The following is a 26,193-nucleotide window of genomic DNA, read 5'->3' on the forward strand; positions in this document are numbered from 1 at the left end:
CATGCGACGTGGCCGATGCAACAGCTCATTGGTATAATTTGAATTTAAAACAAGCCCACTTCAACTTGTAAAATGTATGAAAGTCGCTTGCAATGCGCAGCTGTAAAAACCGGATGGTTTCATGTTGTGGTACTAAAATGCATCGGTATTTGGTTTGATTGACTTGAACCGGGTCCAGTAAATTGTGTTTTGTCTCGAACAAAACGTCATCGTTTAGAGTGTCAATTAGTCAATTACCTTTATATCATCTAGTATAAGCGCACTCACCCACTTTTCCAGCTAGAGAGAGTTTTCCTTTTCTCTTTTGTTTTGTTCCCTCGATTTACCGACGCGCCAACGGCTACTTTTTCCTCCGGAGACGGAGGAGCTCTCAACGTGCGAGCCCTAAATCCTTGGTAGTCGACCAAAGTTTCAGATTCGAAAAGCAATCGAGTTGTAGAGAAGGATAACCAAACTAAACAAGAAGAAAGATTATCGGTTGTAGTGTGTGTGTGTGTTTACAGTACCGCGAATACGATAAATGGAGCAGCCAAAGAAAGTAGCTGATAGGTATCTCAAGCAAGAGGTTCTCGGGCAAGGTACTTACGGCGTCGTCTTCAAGGCCACTGATACTAAGGTGATTGATTTCTTCCACGAAATTAGGGTTTAGGATCTGCCGCGTATACTCTATATCTTTACTTGGTTTGTATGCTTTGGGTTCGAATCGAAAATGGTTTAGTTTTGATTGTTGATTAGACTCGCAAGTTATTAACTTTGCCATATGATTTTGTTTTTTTTTTGTCAATTGCAGACAGGAGAAACTGTAGCAATCAAGAAGATAAGGCTTGGTAAACACAAGGAAGGTGTAAACATTACGGCTCTCAGGGAAATCAAAATGCTCAAAGAGCTAAAGCATCCTCATATCATTCTCTTGATCGATGCGTTTCCTCACAAAGAGAACTTGCACCTTGTGTTTGAGTTCATGGAGACTGACCTCGAAGGAGTCATTCGCGATTCAAACGTGTTCCTCTCACCTGCCGACATCAAATCTTACCTCCTAATGACACTTAAAGGACTTGCTTATTGCCACGAGAAATGGGTTTTGCACAGGTACTTGTTTATCCTAAACAACTTTCTTTGCTGATTGGTTTAGCACTCATTTTGTGTCACTGGACTTCAGGGATATGAAGCCAAATAACTTGTTGATAGGACCTGATGGACAGCTGAAACTTGCAGATTTTGGATTAGCACGTATATTTGGTACTCCTGATCGTAAGTTTACCCATCAGGTATGGTTGCTCCGCATTGTCACTAACATTTAGAAAGTGAATCTTATTTTGAATTCATGAAAGTAGTTGCTACCCATAGTTGTGTCTGACGGACGACGAAGCTTTGAAGTCTTGGAAACTTTTTTGATTTATCTTGTTGCATACTAATCTCTAAATTGATGAAATTTCTTGTCATCTCTTATAATTGACTTCTGCTATCGCCTATGGATAATGCAAAATGTGACATGTATTAAAAAGTCTCAACTCAAAATACGTGATGTAGCAGACTAACAGTTGCTATCTCGTCTCTGTATTATAAATTGTGCTATTAACCAAAACCCTGAGCTGAGCTATTTCTGCTTCTTTGTTTTTCCATTGAACATCCATGATTACAATGCACCTTATTTCTTGTTGTTTCATTATCTTCACAAATTCATATATCTGATGATGTGCAGGTGTTTGCTAGATGGTACAGAGCACCAGAACTTTTGTTTGGTGCAAAACAATATGGTGCTACAGTTGATGTTTGGGCTGCTGGCTGCGTATTTGCTGAACTTCTGCTACGCAGACCATTTCTTCAGGTTCAATAGTCTTTTACTCCACTCATCAGTCATCATTGTTAAGACTAAGCTTAGTCCAATTTTTATTTCTTTGGATCTTATACTCTCAGTCAGACTACTTAATACTTCTTAATACCTCTTATGTATGCTTACATATTCAGCTTTCCTTTCGTTGCAGGGGAACAGTGATATCGATCAATTAAGCAAAATATTTGCTGCCTTTGGGACACCAAAAGCGGATCAATGGCCAGACATGAAAAGCCTTCCTGATTACGTAGAGTATCAATTTGTCCCAGCACCTTCTCTACGTTCTTTATTCCCAGCAGTTAGTGAAGATGCTCTCGATTTATTGTCCAAGATGTTTACATATGACCCAAAGGCTAGAATTTCTGTTAAGCAGGCTCTAGAACACAGGTGCCTAAAGCTCACCACATATTTATAGACAGAAGGTATATATATAGTTCTGTTCTCACCACAACTTTGCTTTCATATTTTTTAGGTACTTTACTTCTGCACCTTCTCCTACTGACCCTGCTAAGCTCCCAAAGCCACTTCGGAAGCAGGAAACTAAAGCCTCTTACGGTAAACATGAGGCTATCAAAGTGGTATCACCACCACGTAAGATTAGAAGAGTAATACCTGAGCGTGGGTGGGTTGATGGTATGAAGTCTCACGTTGACAAGGATCAACAAGCACCCATGTCATTAGATTTTACCGTCCTCGCTGAGCGGCCTCCTAACCGACCAACCATCACCAGGTGCAAATAGAGCGATCTCTTTGATTAGTTGTTTTTACAGGCTCAAGATTGAATGTGTTTTAAAAGCTTCTTGTTGTTGTTCATTTTGTAGTGCCGATAGATCTCATCTGAAGAGGAAGCTTGATCTCGATTTCTAATAGTAATGTTCTCTTACATTCAGTTTTGCCTCTGGTGAGACTACAACATTGTTAGATTGTCATTTTTACTACCGCTGGTGTAAGTTGGCGATTTATTCTTCTGTCCCCTATAATTCGACTATGATAATCATACTTTATTGTATTTGTCTTACTTGCTTTATTCATTGTAAACTAATAATCATGTACTGATTATAAAGCTTTCCACTTTTCCCTCTGGGCATCTTTTGTACCAGAAAGAGTTCTCAGTTCAGTAATCAAACGTGCAAGTGTTTTATCCTCTTGACCTCAAAAAGGTTTATTAATTAGTTGTAAATGGCATCAACATGAAGCAGATGTGTCTGTGTTGTCAAGAAAAGGGTAGTCAGTGTAACCCACGACAGGATCAGAAGTATAGAACGTTGATCTGTCATACTTGTTCAACGGTGCATCGAGTTCGAATCTCCTTGGCAGATCAGGATTTGCCAAGAACGTCCGTCCATAGCCCACAAGATCAGCTCCTCCCTCTTCCACTACCTTGTTCCCATCTTCTCTAGAGTAACCTCCAGCTACAATGAACGTTCCTTTGAAGGCTTTTCTCATTGGCGTAAGCGACTCAGTGCATTCGGACATCTCTTCAAGGAGTTTCATTCTAGGTTCAACCATGTGACAGTAAAGGATCCCATGCTTGTTCATTTCTTGCACCATGTAGAGTCCTAATGCCTCTGGGTTGGAGTCTCCAGACTCCATGTAATCTGCAAATGGGGACAGTCTGATTCCCACGCGATCTGAACCAATCTCTTTCACCACTGCTTTGACTACTTCCACAGCGAATCTACAGCGGTTCTCTAGTGACCCACCGTACTGGTCACTTCTGTCATTTACTTTGTCTTTTAGAAACTGGTCGATGAGGTAACCATGTGCACCGTGAACCTCCACCCCATCAAAGCCTATGATTACCACAAGTGTCATGTTCAGCTAACATCATACATCCAAAGGGGAAAAAGACTTTTCTTACCAGCTTCCATTGCATTTCTTGCAGCAACTCTAAAGTCGTTGACAATGGCAGGGATCTCCTCGGTCCTTAACCGTCTTGGAGGGGTAAACTGCCCTCCATAGATGTTATTACACGTCAATGGCTTGTCTGTAGAGGAGACAGGAGCTTCCCCATTTGGCTGGTCTAAAGAATGGAGGGAAAATAATAAACATACAAAGCAAGAACTGAAAACATCAATGTGTTTCATCCTTGGTATACCTTGATTAAAGACCCTGCCACCGTGCCAAATCTGGCAGAAGAAGATGCCACCTTTGGCATGAACCGCATCCACGATGGGCTTCCATGCTTCCACTTGCTCTCTGGTCCATATTCCAGGTATATCCGGATAGCTTCACAAACAGAGGTGATGGTGTTGTGGACTTCGACAAGATATAAGTGATAAAGGATTGATCCAAAAAATATATATTTTTGATAATAATAACTTTTTTTAAATTCACAAAACTAAAATCTATCATAGGGGTTTAACATTTTCTGAAACTTTGTGAAAACATAAAAATTGTAAAGTTGATGTTAGCATATGTTACTATATGTTTTGCTCTATCTATAAATTATACTTTTTGTTCTTTTTGTTTTCTTAGATTTGTAGAAAATGCTACTAAAAATAGCCGTAGAAATCAACAAGTGAACTGAAAATAGAAAATGAAAACAAAGAAGATGAGCTGCAAATAATGTTTTGATGTTTTTTGTATTTATTGGATTTGTTTAAAATAACCTAAGTTCTAAGGAGTAATATTTACTGATTATAATTTTATAATTATCATATGGTAAATTTAGTTAGGATAAAAGGACAACATTTTTATAGTCCGCTTTAGGCGCCGGAAAAGTCCGGACCGGCACTGATTATATGTATATATTACCCCTTTGTTGTGTGGGACACTGCACAAGATTCAGAAATAAGAAAACCACCAGGTGTTGTTCTTTGAGTGTAATATAACTTCGCCTGAGGCTGAGCGATGTAACCATACGCTCTTTGTCTCGTCATTGGCGCTACAACAACCCTGATTCGTAACCGTCTGTTACTACATCTCAAAGAGAAAAGTCAAGTATCCTAGTTCCTACCTTCAGGACTAAACTGACGATTCAGGAGAAGGATAACAGTTACCTGTGAGAAAGATTGAAAGGTCCCATCTTATAGGATGTGAGGAGAGGGATACTCTTACTCTCTTTGGTCTCCATGGAATCCAATGACAATAGTGAAACTTTCTGTTGCCTATGTGATCCAAGAGTAGAGAGAGTGTGTATGTGAAATGTGGAAAGATAATATAATTCAATGGTACAGATGTGGTGGTGATAGCGTGTGTTGATTGGCTTTCATTTGTGATTAAAGCGGCGCATACTCGTCGTCTTCTATGAGCAATTATTAGACCAAGGCCCACATATTTAAATCAACTCTTATTCAGATAGTACTACAGTTGGTATAACTCTTCTTGAATTGGCTATTTTGAAGCAAAACTCAAAAGTGATGCGTGTCATGAAGCATCAAACAACTCTTTATATTGTCCTGTTACTAGAATTTCTCAGTCAGTTTTGTTCATATGTTCCAAAAAAAAACACAGATCATACTGTCGTGTGCAACAAGTCATATCTTTATACATTCAGTGAAGTCAGATTCTGTACCTTTAGCTTTACCCTAGCCCATGTACTGTGTGTTGCCTATGTGATTCAAGACTTTGGAGTCTGTGTTCGTGACATGTGGAAAAATAATAAATATATGCATGGGACAGATCTGGTGGTGCTAGCGTGTGTTGACTGTTCACTCTGTGTAGGTTAACCGTCGTCTTCTATGAACATTTATTAGACCAAGGGCCACTTTTTTTTCCCATAAAGTCTACAATGAACATGCTGGGTCTACCCTAGATATTTTCTCTCCTTCATCTTGTGATGATGATTCAGATAGTACAACAATTGGATATAAACTTCTTGAATATGGCTATATTGAGGCAAAACTCAAAAGTGTTGGGTGTCATGAAGAAGCAACAACTTATCATATTGTCTTTGTTTCAAAAACTTCCAAATTTTGAGAATTTTATTGAGGTGATGTTTTCAGTCAGTTTTATTCATCTGTCCCAAAAATAACACAGATCACACTGTCGTGTACAACAAGACATCTATATACATTCAGTGAAGTCAGATTCTGTACCCTTAGCTACGATTAATCATAGTCAAAAAGTTGTGTACAACTCTCTCTTTAGGACAACCCAAACAGTCTCAATAAATACCATAAAGTACATAGACATTTTACTGCCTCGAAACTGTATTTCTTTCTGTTATTAGATACGTAATCGATTATCAAATGTATTCCAACGAGAGAACACTGCATATGATTTATCAAATGCATTTCAACGTAGTTGTACTAGAAACAGAAAGCTACTCAATGCTCTACACCTTATTACCACTAACATCACCAGCATCATCTTCGTCTTTAACAAACACATAGACAAGAATAATCAACAAAGGATAGCTTACTGTAGTGAGTGACCAGTTTATAACAAGCTGCGACATTAACGGTACCTTACGTGTATCTATCTGCCAAGCCACGGCAGCTCCTGCGCTCTGCACTCCTTTGTAGAATCCACTGTACCTACTCAAAGTCATCGAATCATTCGCAAGTGCACCGATCAACCAATACACCATGCTCTGATACATCGCATCTAACAAACCATAGCTCATGTACAGCATGAACGGTCCGGCGAAGCCTTTCCCTGAATCTTTAAAATCAAGTTTCTTCACCGGAAGATTGTCAAACGAGTAACCGTGCTGATTCGCCAACCCTCCCGCCCATATCACGGTTCCGATCACGGCGACTAAGGATATTCCGGCGAACCCTCTGGCTCTCCTGCTTTTGAAGCTGAAGTCCATTATGTACCCGATGGCGAAGGAGCCAGCCATCTGAGCTCCCCAGTAGAACACGTTGTTGAAGCCTCTGGTCCTGAGGTTGAAGAGGAGACCGTTCACGTTGTTGAACTGGTAGCTATAGAAGAAGTTGCTAGCCCAAGCCGCGGGGACGATGAGGAGCATCTTCTTGTCGAGGAACAGGCGCAGCACGGCGGCGAACTCCGTCGAGGCGCGGGAGTATTTCACGGCGGAGCATCTAGATCCGTCGTCGCGGACGACGGAGTTCGCCGGGAGGATGCCGAACGAGAGGAGAACCCCGGCGAACATGAAGCACATGAAAGCGATATACGTCGCGTCGTTGACCGACGCGGCGGAGCTGCGGCGGTAGTTGAGGATAAACGGGATCAAACCTCCGATCACGCCGCCGAGGTTGAAGATGCTCCAGAACAGCGCGATGTAAGTGCCTTTCCGGTGCGGAGGCGGGTACGACGTCATCACGGCCCCTTCGCCCGCCCAGAGAAGCCCCGCGCCGCAGCCGAGGAGGGCTCCGGCGACGATGGCGAAGGCCTGGTGGTGGTGGTGGTTGTAGTAGAGGAAAGATCCGGCGTAGAGGACGTAAGTGGAGCAGCCGGCGGCTAACGTGAGGCGCGGACCGAGGACGTTGTAGAACGCGCCGCCCAAGACGCCGAAAACGGTGAAGGCGGTGTAGACGGCGGTGTTAGCGTTGTTAGCGGCGGTGGGGTCGACTTGACCGCCGCCTCCCATGCCGGAGAGAGCGTTGAACATGCCTGGGCAGCAGAAACAGACGAAGCCCATTAAGGTGACTTGAGACAGAGGAGAATTGAGTCGCCATCGTTTTGGCTTCTCCTCCACGACTCCGCCGTGATTCGTTTTTTCCTCTTCGGTTATTACACTCATGGTCGGAAAGCAGTTGTAGATAAGAATGTTTCTGTCCTACAACTCAAAGCTCGGATCTCTTTAGTTTATGATTTTGAAATGATTCTTCCTTCAATGGCGGAGATGTCACGGAGAAAAAAAATATTATTTAATTAATTTAAGTTTTAATCTGATCCTAGTATCTAACTGTAATAAATCCAGAGCGAAAGGTACATGACCATTAATTATGGTTACGTAAGTTGTTGTTAAGACATTTCAACAAAAGAAACTTTTTTAATATTTATAGAAAAGTATTCGCTCCGTTTCACAATACATGACATTTTAGCTCAATGATCAAGAAATTTATCTTTTTCTAAAAAAATAGTTTTAAAAAGAGATAAAAAAAATAGAATAACACAAAACCAAGTTTTTGTTCTCAAACTAGCACTCTATGCTCAAAGTCACAAAAATATATTTCATTAATTAATATACATTTATACCCTTTGGATTAATTAATACAAACCTTAGGGTTTAGAGTTAAGGAGTGGAGTTTGAGAATTAGGGTTTAAAATTTTATAAAATAAAAAATAAATACTAAAAAGTTAAAAATAAAAATTTAAAAAACAGTTTCAAAAAAGTATTTTTGAATTAAAAAAAGAAAATTTGAAAAAATATAAAAAAAATTCGAAAAAAGAAAATTTCAAAAAAAATTATAAAAAATTTCGAATCTGAAAATATATAATCTGAAACTATAAAAAAATTTTCTTTTTTTCATTTTATTATTATTTTTTATTTATTTTTGTTTGTTTATTTAATTTTAAATAAGGATATTAAGGATATTTTACCCTTTAATGAATGTCATTTTTGTGATTTTTTTTATATTGCTAGTTTTGAAAAAAAAAAACTTAAAAAATACTATTATTAACAATTGCCCATTTAAAAATTATTCAACTAATTACATAAATAATTATAATATCTAATTAGCTACGCAATTTCTAATAAACTTAAAAATAACATAAAATATCATTGAAACATCGCAAATCTTCCAAAACATCGAGTATCTAATTAATTCTCAAAGTTGACCAAAAGAAGAAAAACAAAATATTTAAATAGAATAAATAGTGAACCGCAGTTAGAAAACGGTCGGATCTAAAATCGTGTCTGGTCTAAAAATCGGGGAATATTTAAAAGAGGATAAATAGCGAGGCCCAGTTAAGATACTGGGTCGGATCTTAAAACGGGTCAGGTTTAGAGACACGGTTCATATCTCGTGGAATATAGAATTCGCTCTTCGTCTCTAATCCCAACGCGAGAGAAGGGGGTGAAACTCGTTGTTCTTCTTCTCACTGGAGAATCTCATCTCCGATTGGTGGATTCAGTCTGCATCTATCGCCGTGGGTGTTCAAAAGGACGAGACTTTATGCGAGATTCTATTCGTTGTAATACCAGTTTCTCGGATTAGGGTTTTAAGGGTTGTTCCCGACAAGAGCTTGGCTACTGTTTTGTATGATTCCATAGTGTTTCGCTTTGGCTTTTTCTTTGATTCAGCAAAGCCTTTTGATTTTTGTATTTCTGTATGATCAACACTTTTCTCCATAGTAATCTTCTCAGAGTCTTTGTTTTTTTTTAGCTTAACATTATTCGAATTATCCCCGTTGAGAAAAAAAAAGATGAATTTTTATGCTTGTAGAAGAATCTAATTGAAACATTGAGAGCAAAAAAAAGAAAAGTTAGGAAAAAAAGAGAGAGAGGAAAAGAAGTAGGTAAAGATCGATGGCTAGTGTCCAGCAGAATGGGCAGAGGTATGGTATCACAGAACCTATCTCTTTGGGAGGACCAACGGAGCTTGATGTGGTCAAGACACGAGAGCTCGAGAAGGTTTTGCTCATATCTTTAAGCTTGTGTTTATTGTATCTTAGCTTCGTGTTGATTTCTAATATGTTTTGGTTGTTCAGTATTTGCAAGATGTTGGATTGTACGAGAGTAAGGAGGAAGCTGTTAGAAGGGAGGAGGTTCTCGGGAGACTTGATCAGGTTCTTACTATTTTTTTTTTTTGAAGTTTTATGGATTTTTCATTGATGTTTGTAAAAGATCCATGGTAAGGTCTTCGTTGTTTATTTGTGTACAGATTGTAAAAACATGGATAAAAACAATAAGCCGCGGCAAAGGGTTGAATGATCAGCTGCTTCATGAGGCCAATGCGGAGATATTTACTTTCGGTTCTTATCGGCTAGGGGTAACCATCAAGATCTTTAGAAGACTAACTTTGTTTTACTCTTTCCTTTTGTACTGTCAACTCTTTGGTGTAGAGGGAAAGGACATATCATGAATTGGTGAAAGCTGTGTGTTTGTTTGCTGTTGTCTTTTAGATGTACCTGTGTGGGAAGTGGCATCACATGTCTCAAATGCCTTTTTGTGTCATTCAAAAATATTGAGATCAATATTATATCCCTTGTATCGTTTCGGTATGAGCTTTTCAGGCATTTCAATTGTTGATAAATCTCGGGCACACTAGATTTTTGTTCTTAAACAGTCAGTGTCCTAGTGAAATCCTCTGCAGCTGATGATTGTTCTTTGTAACATGACTAACATCCACTATTCTAGCATATCTAGTGTTCCTATAACAGTTTGTTTTACTTCCTCATATAGGTACATGGACCTGGTGCTGATATTGACACTTTATGTGTGGGGCCTAGACATGCAACTAGAGAAGTACTTTTAACCTCTTGCATCTATACGTTGGCCTGAACATGTATCAAGTTTAATCTTCTTCTTTTTTTTTTAAATTGCCAATAGGGTGATTTCTTTGGTGAACTACAAAGGATGCTGTCCGAAATGCCTGAAGTAACTGAGCTTCACCCTGTGCCTGATGCTCATGTTCCCTTGATGGGATTCAAACTTAATGGAGTTTCTATAGATCTCCTTTATGCACAACTTCCACTATGGGTTATACCTAAGGTAATATCGGAATTTACAGAGAGGTGATTGTTTAGGATTATATTCCTCAGTTTAAACTCGTTCCTACTAGTTAAGGTTAAATAGTTTCACTTTATTTTATGCATTATTTATGGATTGGAAGAATCTTGATTGTGTTCCCTGCCTGATGTTTATGGTGCAGGACTTAGATATATCGCAGGATTCCATTCTACAGAATGCTGATGAGCAAACTGTTCGGAGTCTCAACGGTTGTAGAGTTACTGACCAGATCTTGCGTCTGGTTCCTAACATTGAGGTTTTGTTCTTACTGATGACATCTCTTAAGAACTTTATAATTAATTCATCCATATGATTTGCTTAGTCTGAATCTATGTTTTATTTATGAGCAGAATTTCAGAACAACATTAAGATGCATGCGGTTTTGGGCCAAGCGACGTGGAGTATACTCTAATGTATTAAGAATTCTTTCACTCGATTTCATTTATGTGACTCTCATGTTACTTATGTCAAAGTCTTTTTCCGACAATTGCTAGGTCTCTGGATTTCTTGGTGGTATAAACTGGGCATTGCTTGTAGCTCGGATATGTCAACTGTATCCTAACGCTCTCCCAAATATGTTAGCGTCTCGGTTCTTTAGAGTCTACACCCAATGGCGCTGGCCGAATCCAGTCCTTCTTTGTTCTATGGATGAAGGATCCCTCGGTCTTCAAGTTTGGGATCCTAGAAGAAACCCAAAGGACAGGTTGCACATGATGCCCATCATTACTCCTGCTTATCCTTGTATGAACTCCAGTTACAATGTCTCTGCAAGTACATTGCGGATTATGACTGGAGAGTTTCAGAGAGGCAAAGATATATGTGAGGTAAGGTTTTAGATAGTCTGAATAGTTTTGGCTTCTATGCAGATTGTGGGGGCTTATGACAGTCGTTTGATGTCTTGCAGGCTATGGAAGCAAACAAAGCTGACTGGGATACCCTCTTTGAGCCATTTGCATTCTTTGAAGCGTATAAAAACTATCTTCAGATCGACATCTCTGCGGCAAATGTCGATGATTTAAGAAAATGGAAAGGATGGGTTGAGTCACGTCTCAGACAGCTCACACTGAAGGTGAAACTCTTTGTCTATTATCTGTTGAATGTTGATAAAAAACAATCTCTGATTGTTTGACTTAGATATTTACATTGTATTCTTAGATTGAGAGACATACTTATGACATGCTTCAATGCCACCCTCATCCACATGACTTTCAAGATGCATCCCGACCGCTTCACTGCTCTTACTTCATGGGTCTGCAGCGTAAACAAGGAGTTCCAGCAGCCGAAGGCGAGCCGTTTGATATCAGAAGAACAGTTGAGGAGTTTAAACACACTGTTAACGGTTACATGTTGTGGATTCCGGGGATGGAGATTAGTGTCAGCCACATAAAGCGAAGAAGTCTACCGAGCTTTGTGTTTCCTGGTGGTGTTAGACCTTCGCATGCCTCTAAAGGAACATGGGACAGCAAACGCCGCGCAGAGCATAGAGTTTCTTCTACAGCAAGTGCAGCTACTACTACTACTGCAACAACAACAACAAATGAAGCGAGTTCTGAAAGTAAAGCTGGGTCTAACAGTCCAGGAGATGAGAAGAAGAGAAAACGGGGAGATGATGAGACACTCGCGGATCAGTTAAGGAACTCTAAACAAGTTGCTGTTCCAGTGCCTGCTGAGAACGGTGAAGGCGGGAGCCCGGATCCATCTGTTGGATCCATTTGCTCTAGTCCTATGAAAGATAGCTGTACAAACGGTAAATCCGATCCCATTAATACGGATCCACAAGAGAATGTTGTTGTTTTCAATAAGGAGGATGCACCAGAGAGTCATCCAATAGAGAAGATAGCCACTCCTCAAGCTCCTACTAGTGAAGAAACAGAGGAGCTTGAAGGCAGCTTTGACTTTGGAAACCAAGTCACTGCTACTGCAAATATACCTCCGTTCGAGGCCACTACTTCAAATGGCTCACCATTATTCTCCAATGAAGCTCTGGAAGAACTCGAGGTTCTTTATTTGTCTTTCGATACTTAAACTAGTCTCATGATCTTGTTCTTGTCTGATTTTTTTTTTCTTGTTTCGTAAAGGTTCTTCCAATGCGACAGCCTGAGGTGACGCATAGAGCTCCAGTGCAACAGCGAAAACCCATAATCAAGTAAGTGGTTTGTATACTTGTACTCCATTTGCATCTGCATATAGGATTTGACAACGTTTGCTTGCTTTTTGTTGTCTGGTTATTCGCAGATTGAACTTCACGTCTCTAGGCAAAACCAACGGCAAGTGATAATGGTTCGTCCCTACATGGCCAAGAGTCTCAGAGCTTATCCAAATTCGAGTGGTTAAACTGAAGGCTGCTTCTTACTTTATGTAAAAGAAGGATTTAATATTATTATGCTTTGTCTCTTAGATGCTAAAGCAAGTTCTGAATACTTGAGTTCGATGTAAAACTCGTTTGGATAAGAACATAAAATACAAGTTCTAAATACTTGAGTTCCGGGTCTGTACAGCAAGAGCCAAATGGCTTAAATACTTGAAACATACTCTAACCAAGCTATAGACGAAAGGATGGTAAGATTCCATTCTCTAACCAAACTAGAGTTCTCATTTCTGAGTTTGTTTATTGCTGCTCATCAATCCCACACACTAAACAAAAACTAACAATAGAAAATCTCTACCAAAGTAAACCCTTGTGATTGCTAAACAAAATCTCTACCAAAGCTGGCTACAACTGACTATAGCTCCAAACAGTTCAATCTGTCTAAGCAATACTATTTCTGAATCAAATCAACGACACCACTTGAAACTGATTAGGTACTTTGGGAGCCCAAAACTAGGCACTAGAATACGACAACAGAAATTGGATTGTTTTTTCTTCTTTTTGGTGTTACCACAAAGATTTGCTGTCATTTCCAGAAGCTTGACATGCACGTTTTCTTTTAGGCGTTTCTTTTTGTCTTTTGTCTACTCGCTAGTTTCTTGTCCCTGTCTAACTTTTTAGGCGTTATTTCTCTTTAGAAAATTAGTTTTATTTGACAATAAAAGATAAAAGTTTTCTTTAGCTCTAAAAAATAATAAAATATTCTATCACTGTTTTTGTTAGATTATATTCTATAATTGAAATAGAATATAATGAAAGATTATATTCTATAATTGAAATATAATGGATATTATTCTATAATTGTTTTTTGTTAAATTATATAATATATTTATATGATGAAATTAATAACTGTATTTACATACAATAAATATATTATACCATTACATCATTACATCTAATGGAAAATCTCCTAATTAATATAAAAGAAATTACTAAAATCTATCAGATTTGTTTCTTTCTACGCAAAAAGTTCATAAATTAAACGAAAACCTCTCCTGTCTTTGAGAATTTGCTTTCATCTGTCATTTCGAGTTCTACAAGATCTCTTAGACTTCCTCTGCTTCATCACTTTCTGTGCTTCTCCATCGATGGCGGATAATCATCCCGAGGATGAGCCTTCTCTCTCAGTCGTCATCCAGAATACTTCATCAGTGAAACAAGATGAACTTTTCCTTTGTCACAAAATGAGGTTCTTTTCACTGATATTGTAATACAGTAGTTCCTCTCTTTCTTGTGTTCCACGACAAAAACTAATGATATATGTAAATATTTCAGCCCTGGGAGTTGCTTTCTCCTCCCACACGGCACTCGTGTATACAACAAGTTGATTGAATTCATTAAGAAAGAATATTGGAAAAGGGGTTACGAAGAGGTTTATCTTTACTAGTCATATTTACTCTTTCAGTATACTTTGATTACAGTGTGCACTAGGGTTTGCTAAGTTTTGAATTTTTCCAGGTTATTTCACCGAATATTTACAACATGAAACTCTGGGAAACATCCAAAGATGCTGCAAGCTATAAGGAAAATATGTTTACATTTGATGTAAGAATGCAACAAAAGCTTCACGCAGTCTTCTTGACTTTGTTACTTTAGCTGTATAGGTGAAATTTAAATGACTTTCTATGTTGTTTCTTGTGCAGATTGATAAACAAGAATTTGGGCTCAAATCTATCAATGGCCCTGGTCACTGCTTGATGTTCGAACACAGAGTTCGGTCCTATAGAGGTCTGGTTCCGCTCCTGTACTGCAGTTTGATCTAGTTCGAACACATGAACCTTGTTCCTTGTGACTTTTCTGCAAGAAAATTATGGAGAACTAATGCTTTTCTCTTTATAAATCTAACTCATGATAAGAATGTAAAATCTATCTTTTATCTTTGCTGAAGCCAGCTTTATGGTATCGTATGTAGAATTACCCATTAGACTGGCTGAGTTCGGAGTGTTACATCGAAATGAGGCAAGTGAAGCTCTTAGTGGTTTGACCCATACCCGACGGTTCCAGCAGGTATATTTTGCATCCTTATAGACTTCTCCTGTTTAAAATTTTATATAAAAAAAAAAACTTTAAGGTTTATGTGAGAGTAACTTGGAGAAAAACAACATCAAGAGACATACAATGATCATGGAGTAGTTAAACTTTTCTAGGAGTAGAGCTAGATCAGAAAAAAAATTCTTGCACTCTAGCATTAACATTAGAGACATGGTGAAGTTAAGAGTCCACCACTTACTTTATACCCCTTTGCATGTTGCATTTATTTTCAGGATGATGCACACATATTCTGTACAAAGGAACAGGTTTGTGCTATTTGTTTTTTAATCCAGCAACGTTGGATTTTTATATCCTCCCAGTTTCTTGTTAGAAGTATTCTGTCTATGACTATGTGCAGGTTAAAAAGGAAGTCAAAGATGTATTGGATTTTGTTGACTATGTTTACACAAAATTTGGCTTTACCTATGAGCTAAAGCTCTTAACGGTATGATATTATGATTTCTTCTACCACATTTGATACACTTTGTGTGATATTGATCATTGCATGCTATCCAAGTTTCAGAGGCCAGAGGAAAACACTAAAGATTTGCAAAGATGGGAGGAATCTGAAAATGATCTTGTAGAAGCACTACAAGAATTTGGAAAGCCATTCACTGTAGTAAACTACTTCTGATGCTTCTACTCAAAGCTTATTAGTCACAGAGTTTGCATTTGCTCTAATAAAGATTGATGAATTCTGCAGGTGAACAGGGGAGAGGGTGCATTTTGTGGCCCAAAGATAGACATAACATTGTCTGATGCAATGAAAAGGAAGTTCCAGTGTGCTAGTATACAGGTTAAGCAGCTCCCAAATTATTTAAGTTTTAACCTTTTTTTGCTTGCTGGATTTATCTTGGTAGGTTATTTAGTGTAACGTTTGTTGTTGTTGCTCATATCAGCTCGATTTTCAACTACCTGATCACTTCAAACTTCGGTACTCACCCTCAGATGAGGAAAAAAAGGAAAATGTTATGATACATAGTAAGGTGTTGGGATCTGAGGATAAGGATAAAGGGGTGAGACCTGTTATGATACATAGAACGGTGTTGGGATCTTTTGAGCGTATGCTTGCCATATTGTTAGACCATTACAAAGGAAAATGGCCTTTCTGGATTAGTCCAAGGCAGGTCATAGTTTGCTCTTCATCAAACAATGAGAATCATCGTTCCTACGCAGAAGAGGTTTTACAGTCTTGACTGCACTCCTCCTTATGAGCACTTGCAGTTACTTGGAGAGTCTTATCTCCGCCTTTTTAAAAAAAATTTGTTTGTAATTATTCAAACAGGTGAGAAGACAGATTCATGACGCTGGGTACCATGTTGATGTTGACACAACAGACAGAAACATCAGTGAGAAGGTAACTTTTACAAGGTCCCTGAACACATAAACAATTGTATATTTATTTTCTGTATACATGCATATTTTGAGTGATGTTTTGAATTATTTTATAGGTGGGAGAAGCTGAGATCGCGCAGTACAACTACATACTAGTTGTGGGTGATGAAGAAGTTGCGACGAGACAGGTTATAGCTCAGTAATACTCATTCCTATATATGAGATTGTGTGAGCATCGATCAAGCCTCTCTTAAACATTAAATATTTTGTGTCCAGGTGACTGCTCTGCTCAGAGACTCCAGCTGTTCAGACCGTTCAAAAGTCCCAATGATGAGCGTTGACGCTCTGCTGGATGTGTTCAAGCTCAGGATTGTCAAATTTCTTTGAAATTCAATGGGCTAAAACTTATTAGTTTGTTGATCATGTGTTTCTTTATTGGTTTTCATATTGGTTTATGTCTTTTCAGTGGAAACCTCTATAAATTATGGATATTATCGCATTATAAAACCTTTATAAACTTCTATTTAAAAGAGTAATATTCGGGATGGTATTTCATATTGTGATTCTGTTGTTTTTTTTTTTTTGGAACTCAACTTCATTAAAACTTAAATAGCGTTTAACTGAACGAGTCAGTTGTTACATGGCGTAACGCCGCTTTTGCTAGGCAATCAGCCTCCACATTCCTTTCTCTAGGAATCCAAACAAACGAAATAACATCAAAAGAGCTAGCCTAAATTCTAATATCAGAAATTATGCCATAAATCTCCAGAGGTTCAGAAGATGAATTGAGAGCTTTAATCAGCTGTGAGGAGTCTGATTCGCACCGTAAGCGCCGGATCCCCAGCTCCTTACTCTTCTTGATCGCTTCCCTCATTGCTAAGCTTTCAGCCATCAGTGGTGATGTGACAAAGGTAGTAGAGTTTGAGAATCTCTGAGTTTCTCTTGCGGTTTTGATAGCCCAGCCCAGTCCAGCTGTTCTTGTTGTCTCAGTCCATGCTGCATCTGTTTGAAGAACAGTATCACAGTGTGGTACATCCTCTATCTTACGCTTAGGAGTCTTCTTTGGTTCATCTTGGCCCTGCGCGTTTTGCCACTCTTTTGCTGCAGAGATTGCCCGGGATATAACTTCCTCTATTGTCACGATCTTGTTGTTGAAAATCAAGTTGTTGCGTGCTATCCATATCGACCAGACGAGCCAGGGGGCTAGTTGGGTTGTCACAATCCCCACTGGTGGGAGACATGTTGACTCAACCAATTCCATCCAAACTGTTTCCAAATCTAGTAATCCTCTCTGGTCCAGGCGTTGCAGGAATGGAGCCTGTTTCCAGACCTTCTCCGCAAAATCACAATGAAATATGAGATGATTAATAGATTCGAGAATACCGCAGCGCTTGCATAATGGATCTATTGGTACTTGTCTCGCAAGTAACTTCTCGCCCACTGGTAAAGCACCTTTCAAAGCTTTCCAGATAACGTGTTGGACTTTGGGGGCGGTCTTGAGATTCCAAACTCCTCTGTTCCAGTTAACTGATGGTCTTGGTCTATCGGAGTCATTGGATCGTGCTTCCAGAGCGGCGATGTACCCTGTCTTGGTAGAAAATTCTCCATCTTTTGTATGGAGCCATTTCAATTTGTCCGAGGCTCCTAGACGGCTTGGCTTCATACTCAGTATCGTGGTTTCCAGGAACGGGAAGATCAGACTGATGAGGTCTCTGTTCCACTCACGGGTGTCCGGATCCAAAAGGTCGGACACTAAGATATCTGAGCACCACTCTGGTGCTGGTCCCATAGGTCGCTCTTGGTTCGTAAGGCTGAGCCATGGATCGTGCCACACCTTGATAGCTTTCCCATCTCCAACTAACCATCCCATGTTCTCCAACAAAAGGTCTCTTCCTATTAGGATTCCTCTCCAACCATGGGATTCTGCATCTCTTCCTTGGCACTGTAAAAATTCTTCATCCTTGCAATATTTGCCGAAGAGAGTCTGTGCGAGCAAGCTGGTTGGATTGTTCAATAGTCTCCAACTCAGTTTAGCTAGGTAAGCATCATTAAAGCTTTGGAAGTCTCTGAAACCTAGGCCACCATTAGACTTTGTTTGCGTCATGTCGTCCCAAGATACCCACGCCATCTTTTTTGTTCCTGTATTTGAATCCCACCAGAATCGGGTAACCGCAGATTGGATCCTTTTGCACAGCGAGACAGGGAGTTTGAAGCATGTCATAGCGTGGGAGGGTATCGGTGTTAAGACGCTCTTGAGCATTACTAGTTTCCCGGCAGTAGAAAGATATCGTTTTGCCCACCCTTTAGCTCTTTGTTGAATCTTGTCAACAATGGAAGAGAACAAGTCTTTTTTCTTGCGTCCAAAGTGCTCCGGAAGGCCGAGGTATTTCCCGACCCCGCCTTCCTTTGTAATCAGTAGAGTCTCCTTTACCATTGCCTTTCGGTCCGCTGGTGTTTTCCGCGAGAAGGAGATCGACGATTTGTTGACGTTGATGCATTGTCCTGAAGCAGTCTCATATCTGGTCAGAATATCTTTGAGTGCTTTACTGCTCTTCTTGTCCGCGCTGAGGAAGAACATAGTGTCATCCGCAAAAAGTAAGTGGTTGATTCGAGGGCAGCCCCGAGCTACTTCAACTCCCTTCATAGTACCTTCCATTTGAGCTTTGTGACATAATCCCGAGAGCACCTCACCGCACAATATGAAAATGTATGGTGAGAGCGGGTCTCCTTGACGAATTCCCCTACTCGGTTTAACCCTTCCTCTAGGCGAGCCGTTGATGAGAAAGGAGTATGTTACAGTGGTTATGCATTCCATAACCCAAGCTACCAATGTCGGATGGAACCCCATCCTACTGAGTACTAACGAAATGAACTCCCATTCAAGGCGGTCGTACGCTTTGCTCATGTCGGTTTTAACCGCCATAGCACACCGCACCTCTACATCTGATGTCTTTAGGTAGTGGAGAACCTCATGGGTGATTAGCACATTATCTGAAATAGCTCTCCCGGGAACAAAGGCGGACTGGTTCTCGGAAATGATGGAGGAGAGTAGCGGCTGGAGTCTTCTCGTCAAGATCTTCGAGATAATTTTGTAGTATACATTGCACAGCGCTATCGGTCTATACTCCATTACTGTCGTGGGACTGTTGTGTTTTGGAATTAGACGGATGTGGGTTTCGTTGATCTTGGGAGGGAGTGTGCCTGACAAGAAGAAGTGCTGAATCTCGGCTGTGATGGCTCCTCCTATGTTGTCCCAATTGGAGTGAAAGAAGCCCGCTGAGAAACCATCCGGTCTAGGCGCTTTATCGGCATTAATAGAGAACGCAGCATCTTTGATTTCTTCTGGTGACGGTATCTTAGTCAACTGCACGTTGTTCTCCACTGTAATAATTGGTTCCAGTGCGTAGTTTACTGTTTTAGAGCTGTTTGTCGATGAAGAGGAGAAGAGCTTTTCAAAATAAGATACCACCACTTGTGATATTTGCTCTTCTATGTGGACTGGTCTGCCTTGGTCATCCTCTATTACAGTCATCATATTTGCTCTTCTTCGTCCCTTTGTAGCCGCATGGAAAAATCCGGAGTTGCGGTCTCCAAGTCTCAGCCATAGGAGGCGACTACGTTGTCGCCAGAAAGCTTCCTCCGCAAGGTAAGCTGCTTTGAGGTCAGTCTTGATCTTGTTTATGAGCACTGTATCATTTTCTTGAGCAGTTAATGCGGTCTCCAGTTCTGCCTTCTTTTCCTCAATAGTGATTCTGCTGTTCCGCTGTTTGTTTTTATTCCAAGCTGAGATTGCTTTGCGGCTAGCATCAATCTTGTCTCTAACAGGGATGTGAGGGTCACCTTCCCAGATAGCTCGGATCATCTCGCGAACCTCAAGATTGTCCTTTAGTCTCCGATCGTATCGGAATAGGCCCTGCCTCTTCTTCTTATTTGGCTCCAAGATTGAGACTAGAGGTTTATGATCTGATCCTTCGTAGTTAAGGTATTGACATCGAGCAGTTGGAAAAGCTTCTGCCCAAGTGGTATTTGCGACCGCTCTATCCAGTCTACATCGTACCAGGTGATCTCCTCTTTTTCCTCTCCATGATAGGAAGTCACCGTAGTGCTGTAGATCAAACAAGTCTCCCTCTGATAGGAATGTGCGGAAGTCAGTAAAAGAGCTTTCCGGCCTTTCAGGTCCTCCGACCTTTTCCTCATTACTGATGAGATCATTAAAATCGCCAGTTACGAACCATGGCGCGTCCCTTGCTTCATTCATAGAGACCAGGAGATCCCAAAATGCTTTCCTAACCGGTTTGTTCGTATCACCGTAGATAAAGGATGCGTAAAACTTTTTGCCCTCATACAAGATGACTGTGTCAATCAGATTACTTGTGGAGCTTAATACTTCCAGATTTACATTTTGTTTCCACAACAGAGTAAGTCCCCCAGCCCCATGCCCAGTAGGAGAGACAATAAAATGGTACTCGTACTCCAGCTCTTCTAATTTAGAGAGAACCGTCTCATTGGGATTTTTTGTTTCGGAGAGAAAGATGATTTCTGGTCTAATCGTGCGCTTTATCTCCCGAAGTCTTTGGACTGTCTCGGGATTCCCTAACCCTTGACAGTTCCAAGCCATTATCTTTAAGGAACGAGAGTTGATGGATTGGGAAAATCCACCTTCCTTCTCGTGTTCTTTGGGATAAGCCTGATGAGTGGTTGATTGTCCGAGCTGGCATTTGAACCTGTTGGGACCTCTGGAACTCTCGAGCTACCTCCTTTCCCTTTCCCTTTTACTCCCACTTTTGCAATTCGTGGGGCAGTAGTACCTAGTTTTCGCTTGCAGCTCGGTGCCTTGGGTTGTTGTACCTTTCTCTTGCGTGCAGATATTCCCCCTAAGGCCAAAGGGCTTGCTCGCACCGTCTTTGCTCCAGGAGGTCTTCCTGGTTTTCTCTTCTCTTTACGGTTAGATGGTCCCGCATCTAAATCGTCCGGAATTGGAGCAGGTCCCAGTCTTTGTAGTGCAGGAACTCTAGGGGAAACTTCAGTGATAACTTCCTCTCGAGGTTGTTCTGCGGTTATCATTGCCGCTCTCACCATTTGGATTGCTGTTTCCTCAGGTTCGCCACATTCCTCTGCCTGTCTCATTCGTTCCTTTTTGGCTGCACTCTCAGTAGGATCAGCACAGGCAGTGTATTGGAGCATTGCATCTCGAACCTCTCCCAACGCCACATGTAAGGCTGCCTGGGTAACAGGGTTATGTAACTCCCGAAGGGGAACCCCCCTTGCAGAAGAACTAACCTCTGTTCTATTCTTCTCCAAATTGTCGTTTGCCTCCTCGTCCCTCTTCTTTGGAGTATCAAAGCCTTGATTTCCAACTTGTTTCACTGAATGATCAGCCAGGTTATCATGTCGTGATAGATGACTTCTGCTCACATGCCTATAAATCATATCACGGGGATTGTCCCTCCTGGTGTGATCTCTGGTGTTGGTATCGAGAGGAGTAGTGGTGACTGCTTCTATCACCCGTGTATCCGTGGTCGTGCCTTTTGTAGGGGTGATCATTCCTCTGGTGAGGCCTTCGGTGCGTGCTGTAGCTTCTCCTGTTGTCGCGATGCTCGTTAGTTTCCTCAGTGTATTTGGAGCCTGCTCTGCTTCTCTGAGGTTGTGCTCGATATCTGGATATGTCAGCTCCAGTATTAGCGATTGGATAAGTAGTCACAGGGCCAGGGATAGCTCGGGCTTGTTCCTCAATTACAGGCGGGTTTAGTCGCTCTTTCTCTCGAGCTTTGGCTTCTAGGCAGTCACGCAGTTCATGGTCCTGTCGACCACACATAGTGCAGTGTTTCTCCAGTTTTTCGTAAACAAAGTAGGCGGTGACCTCATCTCCGTTGGAGTACTCAATGACAGATTGTTTGAGCAGGGGGAGACGCCCGTTAATCTGGACTTTCATTCTCACCGCGAGTGATGTGATGTCGGCTTCTTCAAAGATACCAATATCATCTCCTAGTTGTTGGATCGTTTCTTCCTTCCAAAGGTGTACTGGAATCCCTTGTACTTTAATCCAGAATGGAATGAGGGACGGGAACTGAGGGGAAGTGGTTGGTTCCCATCGTTGTAAAATAATCATCCAACGCGCATAATGATAGGGTCGCTTATCTAGAACTGCAAGGAGATCTGATTCAAGCTCGAACTGGAACTGGAAGAGTCCTTGTCCTAAGTCGGCTCCTACTGGTTGTTTCTCTGTTTTCCAGTGTTCTGTAAAGAAGTTGATGACCGACCAGACTTTTTGCACCGATGGGTTTGTGATTTTGCCAATCAATGTCAGTGAGTGCTTGTGGATAAGGTAGTGGTTCTCAGTTTCTTGAACTTGAATCCTTCCTCTTCTGGGGGCTTGGTATGGTTCTGTAGCAATCTTTTTCCCTTTCTCTGTTGCAGAGAGCTTTCTTGCCTCCATAGTTTGCCTCGTTGGTAGGTTTTGTAGTTAGAAAACTTTGTAGGGTTTCAAGTCGAACGTAGAAAGACCTTGTTGGGAAATATCTTTGCTTCGTGACAGGAGAGTTTGAAGCTTGCGGACTATCTCTTTCTATCTCAATGGTATGAGCTGAGTATTGAGGGGAGCTTAACCAAGCGAGAAAGCATATACAGACGGTAGTGATGTGGAAAAACTTCCTAGTACTTCATGGAGTTTGTGGAGAGTTGTGTAAGCTGTCTGTAGTCTTCCGTCCGTCATTCTTCAGGGGGCTCCGGTGCGGCATGAAGCAGGCGGCAGTCCCTCCGACCCGGATCGGGGGCGTGAACCCGGTGAGTAATTTACCAGCACCCGGAAGAGACCAACGGTTCTAGCTAAAAAAGGTAGGAATTTGAAAGGATGCAGGGATTTCAGAAGGACTTTTTCCTAAGTCGGTAAAAAGCTGACACGCAGAGCAGGGGAGAAAGCTTAGGACCGAGGGGTAAGGACCATTTTTGCTTTTCGTGCCTGGGAGAAACCTCTCACTAACCTCTCACCTGATTATTTTCATTTGTGATTCTGTTGTTTATGTTCAATTTTTTTCTTAGGATAATTTTTTATTCCATGTTTTTTTTCGTGGAAGATTTATGGTTTCCTTTAAAAAATTATTAGAGCATCATCATCAGGAAAAACTTACATTGTCTCTCAATAAATAAATAAAAAATTAATATTTCAATGTTTTTTTTAAAACTGAATCATCAATATGAGTAAGAGCAGTATTTTAAATGAGTGTATCATTCTCTTTTTCCTCTCATAAGCTAATTGGACTACAAACTACAGTTATTTCATATGTTATCTCAAAGTGTTCACTTTTTAATGATTAGAATTTTTTGATCCGGAGGCTCCTATATTTTCATAGAACAAAGTTAAAATTATGTTAAATTAATTATTCTTTGAAAAGTAGATCCGTCTCAGAGTGATCGACTTTTCACCACCATAAAATGTATTATCTCCTGTGAGGTAATATACACATCTAATCAAGAAATTATACATGTCCTAGCGGGTCTCTTAATCTTATCCAAATTTGATTGATTTCAACATCTTTGTACAATAATCAACGTTTGCACTTGATTATCTTTCATTAAAATTATGTATTTATCCTTTGGGTTGTTCTTTCGTATTGTCTTAAACAAAAAAGTGACATACTTAGTTAACTCAACGAGGAAATCCTAGCAATCATAATGACATCAATTTCAGAAAAACAAAGTGGAAGAAAAACTTTCTAATTAAACTAATATAAACTAATCTATTTCGAAAGCAGAACTGTAGAAGTATGGTTATAAGTCGTGTCAAGATGTGTGTTCTTCATCTCCACCTAAATAAAACGAATTATAATAAGACAAAGCTAGATTTTTGCTACTTTGGATATATATTTCTTGGTGGCTGATAACCACTCCCAACTTAATCATATCTATACTCCAACCTTGATTTCGTCTTTCCGTTATTAACTTATTATACTTCACAATTAAAGAAGCTAAACTAAACCTTGTAAAAAAAAATTATATATTTTTTTTAAAATGTTTTTCTTTACATCTAGTTACGTAAAAGATCAGAGCTTCATTCATCATCACAAGTTATCCGAGTCAAAATAGTCTGCCTATGAAATCATAAGTTCAATAGAGAAATTCATTTGGTGATGCATTTTCTTCATCATTGGTAACATGGTGCTTTATGTCAACAATAAAACCTCTTAATAAGCTCTAACTGATTCGTAATGAAACCAAACATATATAAATAAACAATCTTAGATTTGATGTACAAGAAAAGTTGGGCTGTCTTAGTTAACATTTGTCTCAAACAAGAGCTCTAACTGATTAGTAAGCTTTACATGTCATTAACAGATGATCTACCTTATAGTACATGTTGTACGGATTAACATAAACTCTGAGAGGCAGAGTTTCCAACAGACAAAAAGTCGATAAAGGGAACACAATTCTCGTTGTGATTGTGGCTGTGTTCAGAAACACCATCTTCTTCTTCGTATTTTCTTGAATTGTCTATCACTTCGGGTTTCTTTGAATCCGACTTGACTTGGAGAAAATCGTAGAACTCAATCGGTCTTTTGGTTTGGTTTATCGCTCCTGACCAAATCAACGATGATCATATCGTTAATTTTTAGATATCTTACAATTATATAATTGTACACACAAGCAAGCATATGCATATATGCATGTTTACTTATCATGTTTGATTTCAAAAACTATTTAAGAATTCTTTACAAGTTTGATAATCCAAATTAAATCAATATATGCTGAAAAACATGAATTATAATCCATATAAACTAAAAAAATTATTTTTTTAATCTTTTGCACCATTAACTGCAATTTATCTAATGGTTATGAAGGAAGTGCACATGTTTGTTTATATATGCATCTATCTATCTACATAAACACCCAAGTTTAAGCCATATTAATTTTATTACCTTCGTTGATTGGAGTAGTATTATTGCATAACCCGATCTTTCCAGTGAAGAACTCTTTGAGGAGCTGAAAATGACTAATATGAGAGAACTGGTGAGGATAACTGATAGTGCTTGCGGTTGCCAATCTTCTCTTTTTATCGCAGCCGTCATAACCAATCGTCGCAGCCGTGGTGCCATCATGGCCGAGACCACGTGGACGTAGCTTGGACAGTTCTCGGCCACGACGAGCCATGATGACGTGCCAATGGTTTTTAACAGCGTTATCGGTTCGACCGGGGAAAAATCTTGCGATCACGGACCATCTGTTTCCATGGATCCGATGAGAAGCTAGAAGCCTTTCTTCTTCATCCTCCGTGAAAGGGTTTCGGTTAATTCTAGGATCCAACTGATTAAACCATCTTAATCTACAACTTTTACCTGAAAAATCAAATAATAAGTAAATAAAAACAACCTGAACGAACATAATAATATTATTATATGAAAGCCTAATCTATAAGAAATTATATTAAATGATTTTTTGTTAAAAAAAAAGAGAGAGAGTAAATGATTGTTACCAGATCGACCAGAGAGCTTCTGAGCTATGGCGTTCCAATTATGAGGACCAAACTGTTCAACGAGTTCTCGAAGCTTCTCATCCTCTGCAGGTCTCCAATGTCCTCGACTACACATCATTTTGAATCTCTGTGAATCTGTGATCTTATGTTAATGATAGATGAATATATATATAGATGTATAGAATTGGTATAAGAAACCCTAGGTTTGATGTAGGTGAGAGAAGATGGGTATGTAGGAACAAGAAGAAAGCTGAAGAGCAACAGCACCATACATACACACATATATATTATATGGAGAATGGAAAATAATGAATATTATAAGTTTCGTTAGGAGTTTGGAGAGACGTTTTCACCGGTGACTGATGCCAACGTCTTCCCTAACCAAACACACTCCTTTTAAGTAATCTACCTTTTGTTCTTATTAATTTTCCACATCTTTTTTTGGAACACTTTCCACATCTTTTTTCTTATAATATTATATTTCTTATAAATATTTTCCATTACAGATTTTCGTTTATGTTGGACTTTTTTAGTTGATGAATAATTAATAAAACACAAACAAACAAACAAAC

The 26,193-nt window shown here is 39.8% G+C and overlaps 6 protein-coding genes across 10 annotated transcripts; 3 read left to right on the forward strand and 3 right to left on the reverse strand.

Moving 5' to 3' along the window:
• The first annotated feature begins 259 nt into the window (after positions 1–259).
• On the forward strand, positions 260–2,915 carry LOC106369042 (cyclin-dependent kinase D-3). Its single transcript, XM_013809141.3, has 7 exons — positions 260–616; positions 791–1,089; positions 1,160–1,268; positions 1,703–1,828; positions 1,986–2,221; positions 2,307–2,564; positions 2,656–2,915. Exons 1-7 carry the CDS (start codon positions 521–523, stop codon positions 2,699–2,701), a joined length of 1,170 nt encoding a protein of 389 aa, XP_013664595.2. The 5' UTR covers positions 260–520; the 3' UTR covers positions 2,702–2,915.
• A 32-nt stretch (positions 2,916–2,947) lies between these two features.
• On the reverse strand, positions 2,948–5,061 carry LOC106369043 (putative 12-oxophytodienoate reductase-like protein 2A). 4 transcript variants are annotated; one of them, XM_048741642.1, is made up of 5 exons: positions 4,837–5,061; positions 4,592–4,732; positions 3,933–4,063; positions 3,696–3,857; positions 2,948–3,627 (listed from the first exon to the last, which is right to left on the reverse strand). In XM_048741642.1, the coding sequence occupies exons 1-5, from the start codon at positions 4,908–4,910 to the stop codon at positions 3,020–3,022; spliced, it is 1,116 nt and encodes a 371-aa protein (XP_048597599.1). In that variant the 5' UTR covers positions 4,911–5,061; the 3' UTR covers positions 2,948–3,019. The 4 variants fall into 4 exon arrangements, with proteins under 4 accessions (XP_048597599.1, XP_048597598.1, XP_048597597.1 ...); XM_048741641.1 differs by having other exon boundaries at positions 4,592–4,747; positions 4,837–5,000; XM_048741640.1 differs by having other exon boundaries at positions 4,592–4,753; positions 4,837–4,989.
• A 909-nt stretch (positions 5,062–5,970) lies between these two features.
• Positions 5,971–7,675, reverse strand: LOC125578562 (UNC93-like protein 1). The gene has a single exon (XM_048741644.1). It carries the CDS (start codon positions 7,485–7,487, stop codon positions 6,114–6,116), a length of 1,374 nt encoding a protein of 457 aa, XP_048597601.1. The 5' UTR covers positions 7,488–7,675; the 3' UTR covers positions 5,971–6,113.
• Positions 7,676–8,712: 1,037 nt separating this feature from the next.
• On the forward strand, positions 8,713–12,897 carry LOC125578563 (nuclear poly(A) polymerase 1-like). Its single transcript, XM_048741645.1, has 12 exons — positions 8,713–9,323; positions 9,401–9,478; positions 9,574–9,681; positions 10,095–10,157; positions 10,242–10,403; positions 10,564–10,677; positions 10,772–10,834; positions 10,916–11,245; positions 11,326–11,490; positions 11,577–12,419; positions 12,500–12,567; positions 12,657–12,897. Exons 1-12 carry the CDS (start codon positions 9,219–9,221, stop codon positions 12,694–12,696), a joined length of 2,139 nt encoding a protein of 712 aa, XP_048597602.1. The 5' UTR covers positions 8,713–9,218; the 3' UTR covers positions 12,697–12,897.
• Positions 12,898–13,107: 210 nt separating this feature from the next.
• Positions 13,108–16,652, forward strand: LOC125574960 (threonine--tRNA ligase, mitochondrial 1-like). 2 transcript variants are annotated; one of them, XM_048741646.1, is made up of 13 exons: positions 13,108–13,978; positions 14,065–14,161; positions 14,248–14,334; positions 14,433–14,517; positions 14,702–14,796; positions 15,054–15,086; positions 15,179–15,265; positions 15,344–15,439; positions 15,524–15,616; positions 15,720–16,001; positions 16,106–16,177; positions 16,272–16,343; positions 16,432–16,652. In XM_048741646.1, the coding sequence occupies exons 1-13, from the start codon at positions 13,878–13,880 to the stop codon at positions 16,540–16,542; spliced, it is 1,311 nt and encodes a 436-aa protein (XP_048597603.1). In that variant the 5' UTR covers positions 13,108–13,877; the 3' UTR covers positions 16,543–16,652. The 2 variants fall into 2 exon arrangements, with proteins under 2 accessions (XP_048597603.1, XP_048597604.1); XM_048741647.1 differs by having other exon boundaries at positions 15,344–15,436.
• A 7,701-nt stretch (positions 16,653–24,353) lies between these two features.
• Positions 24,354–25,910, reverse strand: LOC106365331 (transcription factor MYB52). The gene is made up of 3 exons (XM_013804775.3): positions 25,622–25,910; positions 25,068–25,484; positions 24,354–24,726 (listed from the first exon to the last, which is right to left on the reverse strand). Exons 1-3 carry the CDS (start codon positions 25,737–25,739, stop codon positions 24,518–24,520), a joined length of 744 nt encoding a protein of 247 aa, XP_013660229.2. The 5' UTR covers positions 25,740–25,910; the 3' UTR covers positions 24,354–24,517.
• Positions 25,911–26,193: the final 283 nt, after the last annotated feature.

The sequence above is a fragment of the Brassica napus genome, chromosome A9, assembly GCF_020379485.1.
Source record: "Brassica napus cultivar Da-Ae chromosome A9, Da-Ae, whole genome shotgun sequence".
Taxonomy (NCBI): domain Eukaryota; kingdom Viridiplantae; phylum Streptophyta; class Magnoliopsida; order Brassicales; family Brassicaceae; genus Brassica; species Brassica napus.

Excerpts from the sequence above, each read along its gene's own strand:
- LOC106365331 (XM_013804775.3), bottom strand. The coding sequence starts at position 25,739 with ATGATGTGTAGTCGAGGACATTGGAGACCTGCAGAGGATGAGAAGCTT. Across the intron at positions 25,485-25,621 it reads GAAGCTCTCTGGTCGATCTG|GTAAAAGTTGTAGATTAAGA; the intron begins GTAACAATCATT and ends TTGATTTTTCAG. Across the intron at positions 24,727-25,067 it reads TACTACTCCAATCAACGAAG|GAGCGATAAACCAAACCAAA; the intron begins GTAATAAAATTA and ends TGATTTGGTCAG.
- LOC106369042 (XM_013809141.3), top strand. The coding sequence starts at position 521 with ATGGAGCAGCCAAAGAAAGTAGCTGATAGGTATCTCAAGCAAGAGGTT. Across the intron at positions 1,829-1,985 it reads TACGCAGACCATTTCTTCAG|GGGAACAGTGATATCGATCA; the intron begins GTTCAATAGTCT and ends CTTTCGTTGCAG. Across the intron at positions 2,222-2,306 it reads AAGCAGGCTCTAGAACACAG|GTACTTTACTTCTGCACCTT; the intron begins GTGCCTAAAGCT and ends CATATTTTTTAG.
- LOC125578562 (XM_048741644.1), bottom strand. The coding sequence starts at position 7,487 with ATGAGTGTAATAACCGAAGAGGAAAAAACGAATCACGGCGGAGTCGTG.
- LOC125574960 (XM_048741646.1), top strand. The coding sequence starts at position 13,878 with ATGGCGGATAATCATCCCGAGGATGAGCCTTCTCTCTCAGTCGTCATC. Across the intron at positions 14,797-15,053 it reads ATACCCGACGGTTCCAGCAG|GATGATGCACACATATTCTG; the intron begins GTATATTTTGCA and ends ATTTATTTTCAG. Across the intron at positions 15,266-15,343 it reads ATGAGCTAAAGCTCTTAACG|AGGCCAGAGGAAAACACTAA; the intron begins GTATGATATTAT and ends TCCAAGTTTCAG.
- LOC106369043 (XM_048741640.1), bottom strand. The coding sequence starts at position 4,910 with ATGGAGACCAAAGAGAGTAAGAGTATCCCTCTCCTCACATCCTATAAG. Across the intron at positions 4,064-4,591 it reads GTGTCCCACACAACAAAGGG|CTATCCGGATATACCTGGAA; the intron begins GTAATATATACA and ends CTGTTTGTGAAG. Across the intron at positions 3,628-3,695 it reads AAGAAATGCAATGGAAGCTG|GCTTTGATGGGGTGGAGGTT; the intron begins GTAAGAAAAGTC and ends TGGTAATCATAG.
- LOC125578563 (XM_048741645.1), top strand. The coding sequence starts at position 9,219 with ATGGCTAGTGTCCAGCAGAATGGGCAGAGGTATGGTATCACAGAACCT. Across the intron at positions 10,158-10,241 it reads CTAGACATGCAACTAGAGAA|GGTGATTTCTTTGGTGAACT; the intron begins GTACTTTTAACC and ends AATTGCCAATAG. Across the intron at positions 10,404-10,563 it reads CACTATGGGTTATACCTAAG|GACTTAGATATATCGCAGGA; the intron begins GTAATATCGGAA and ends TTTATGGTGCAG.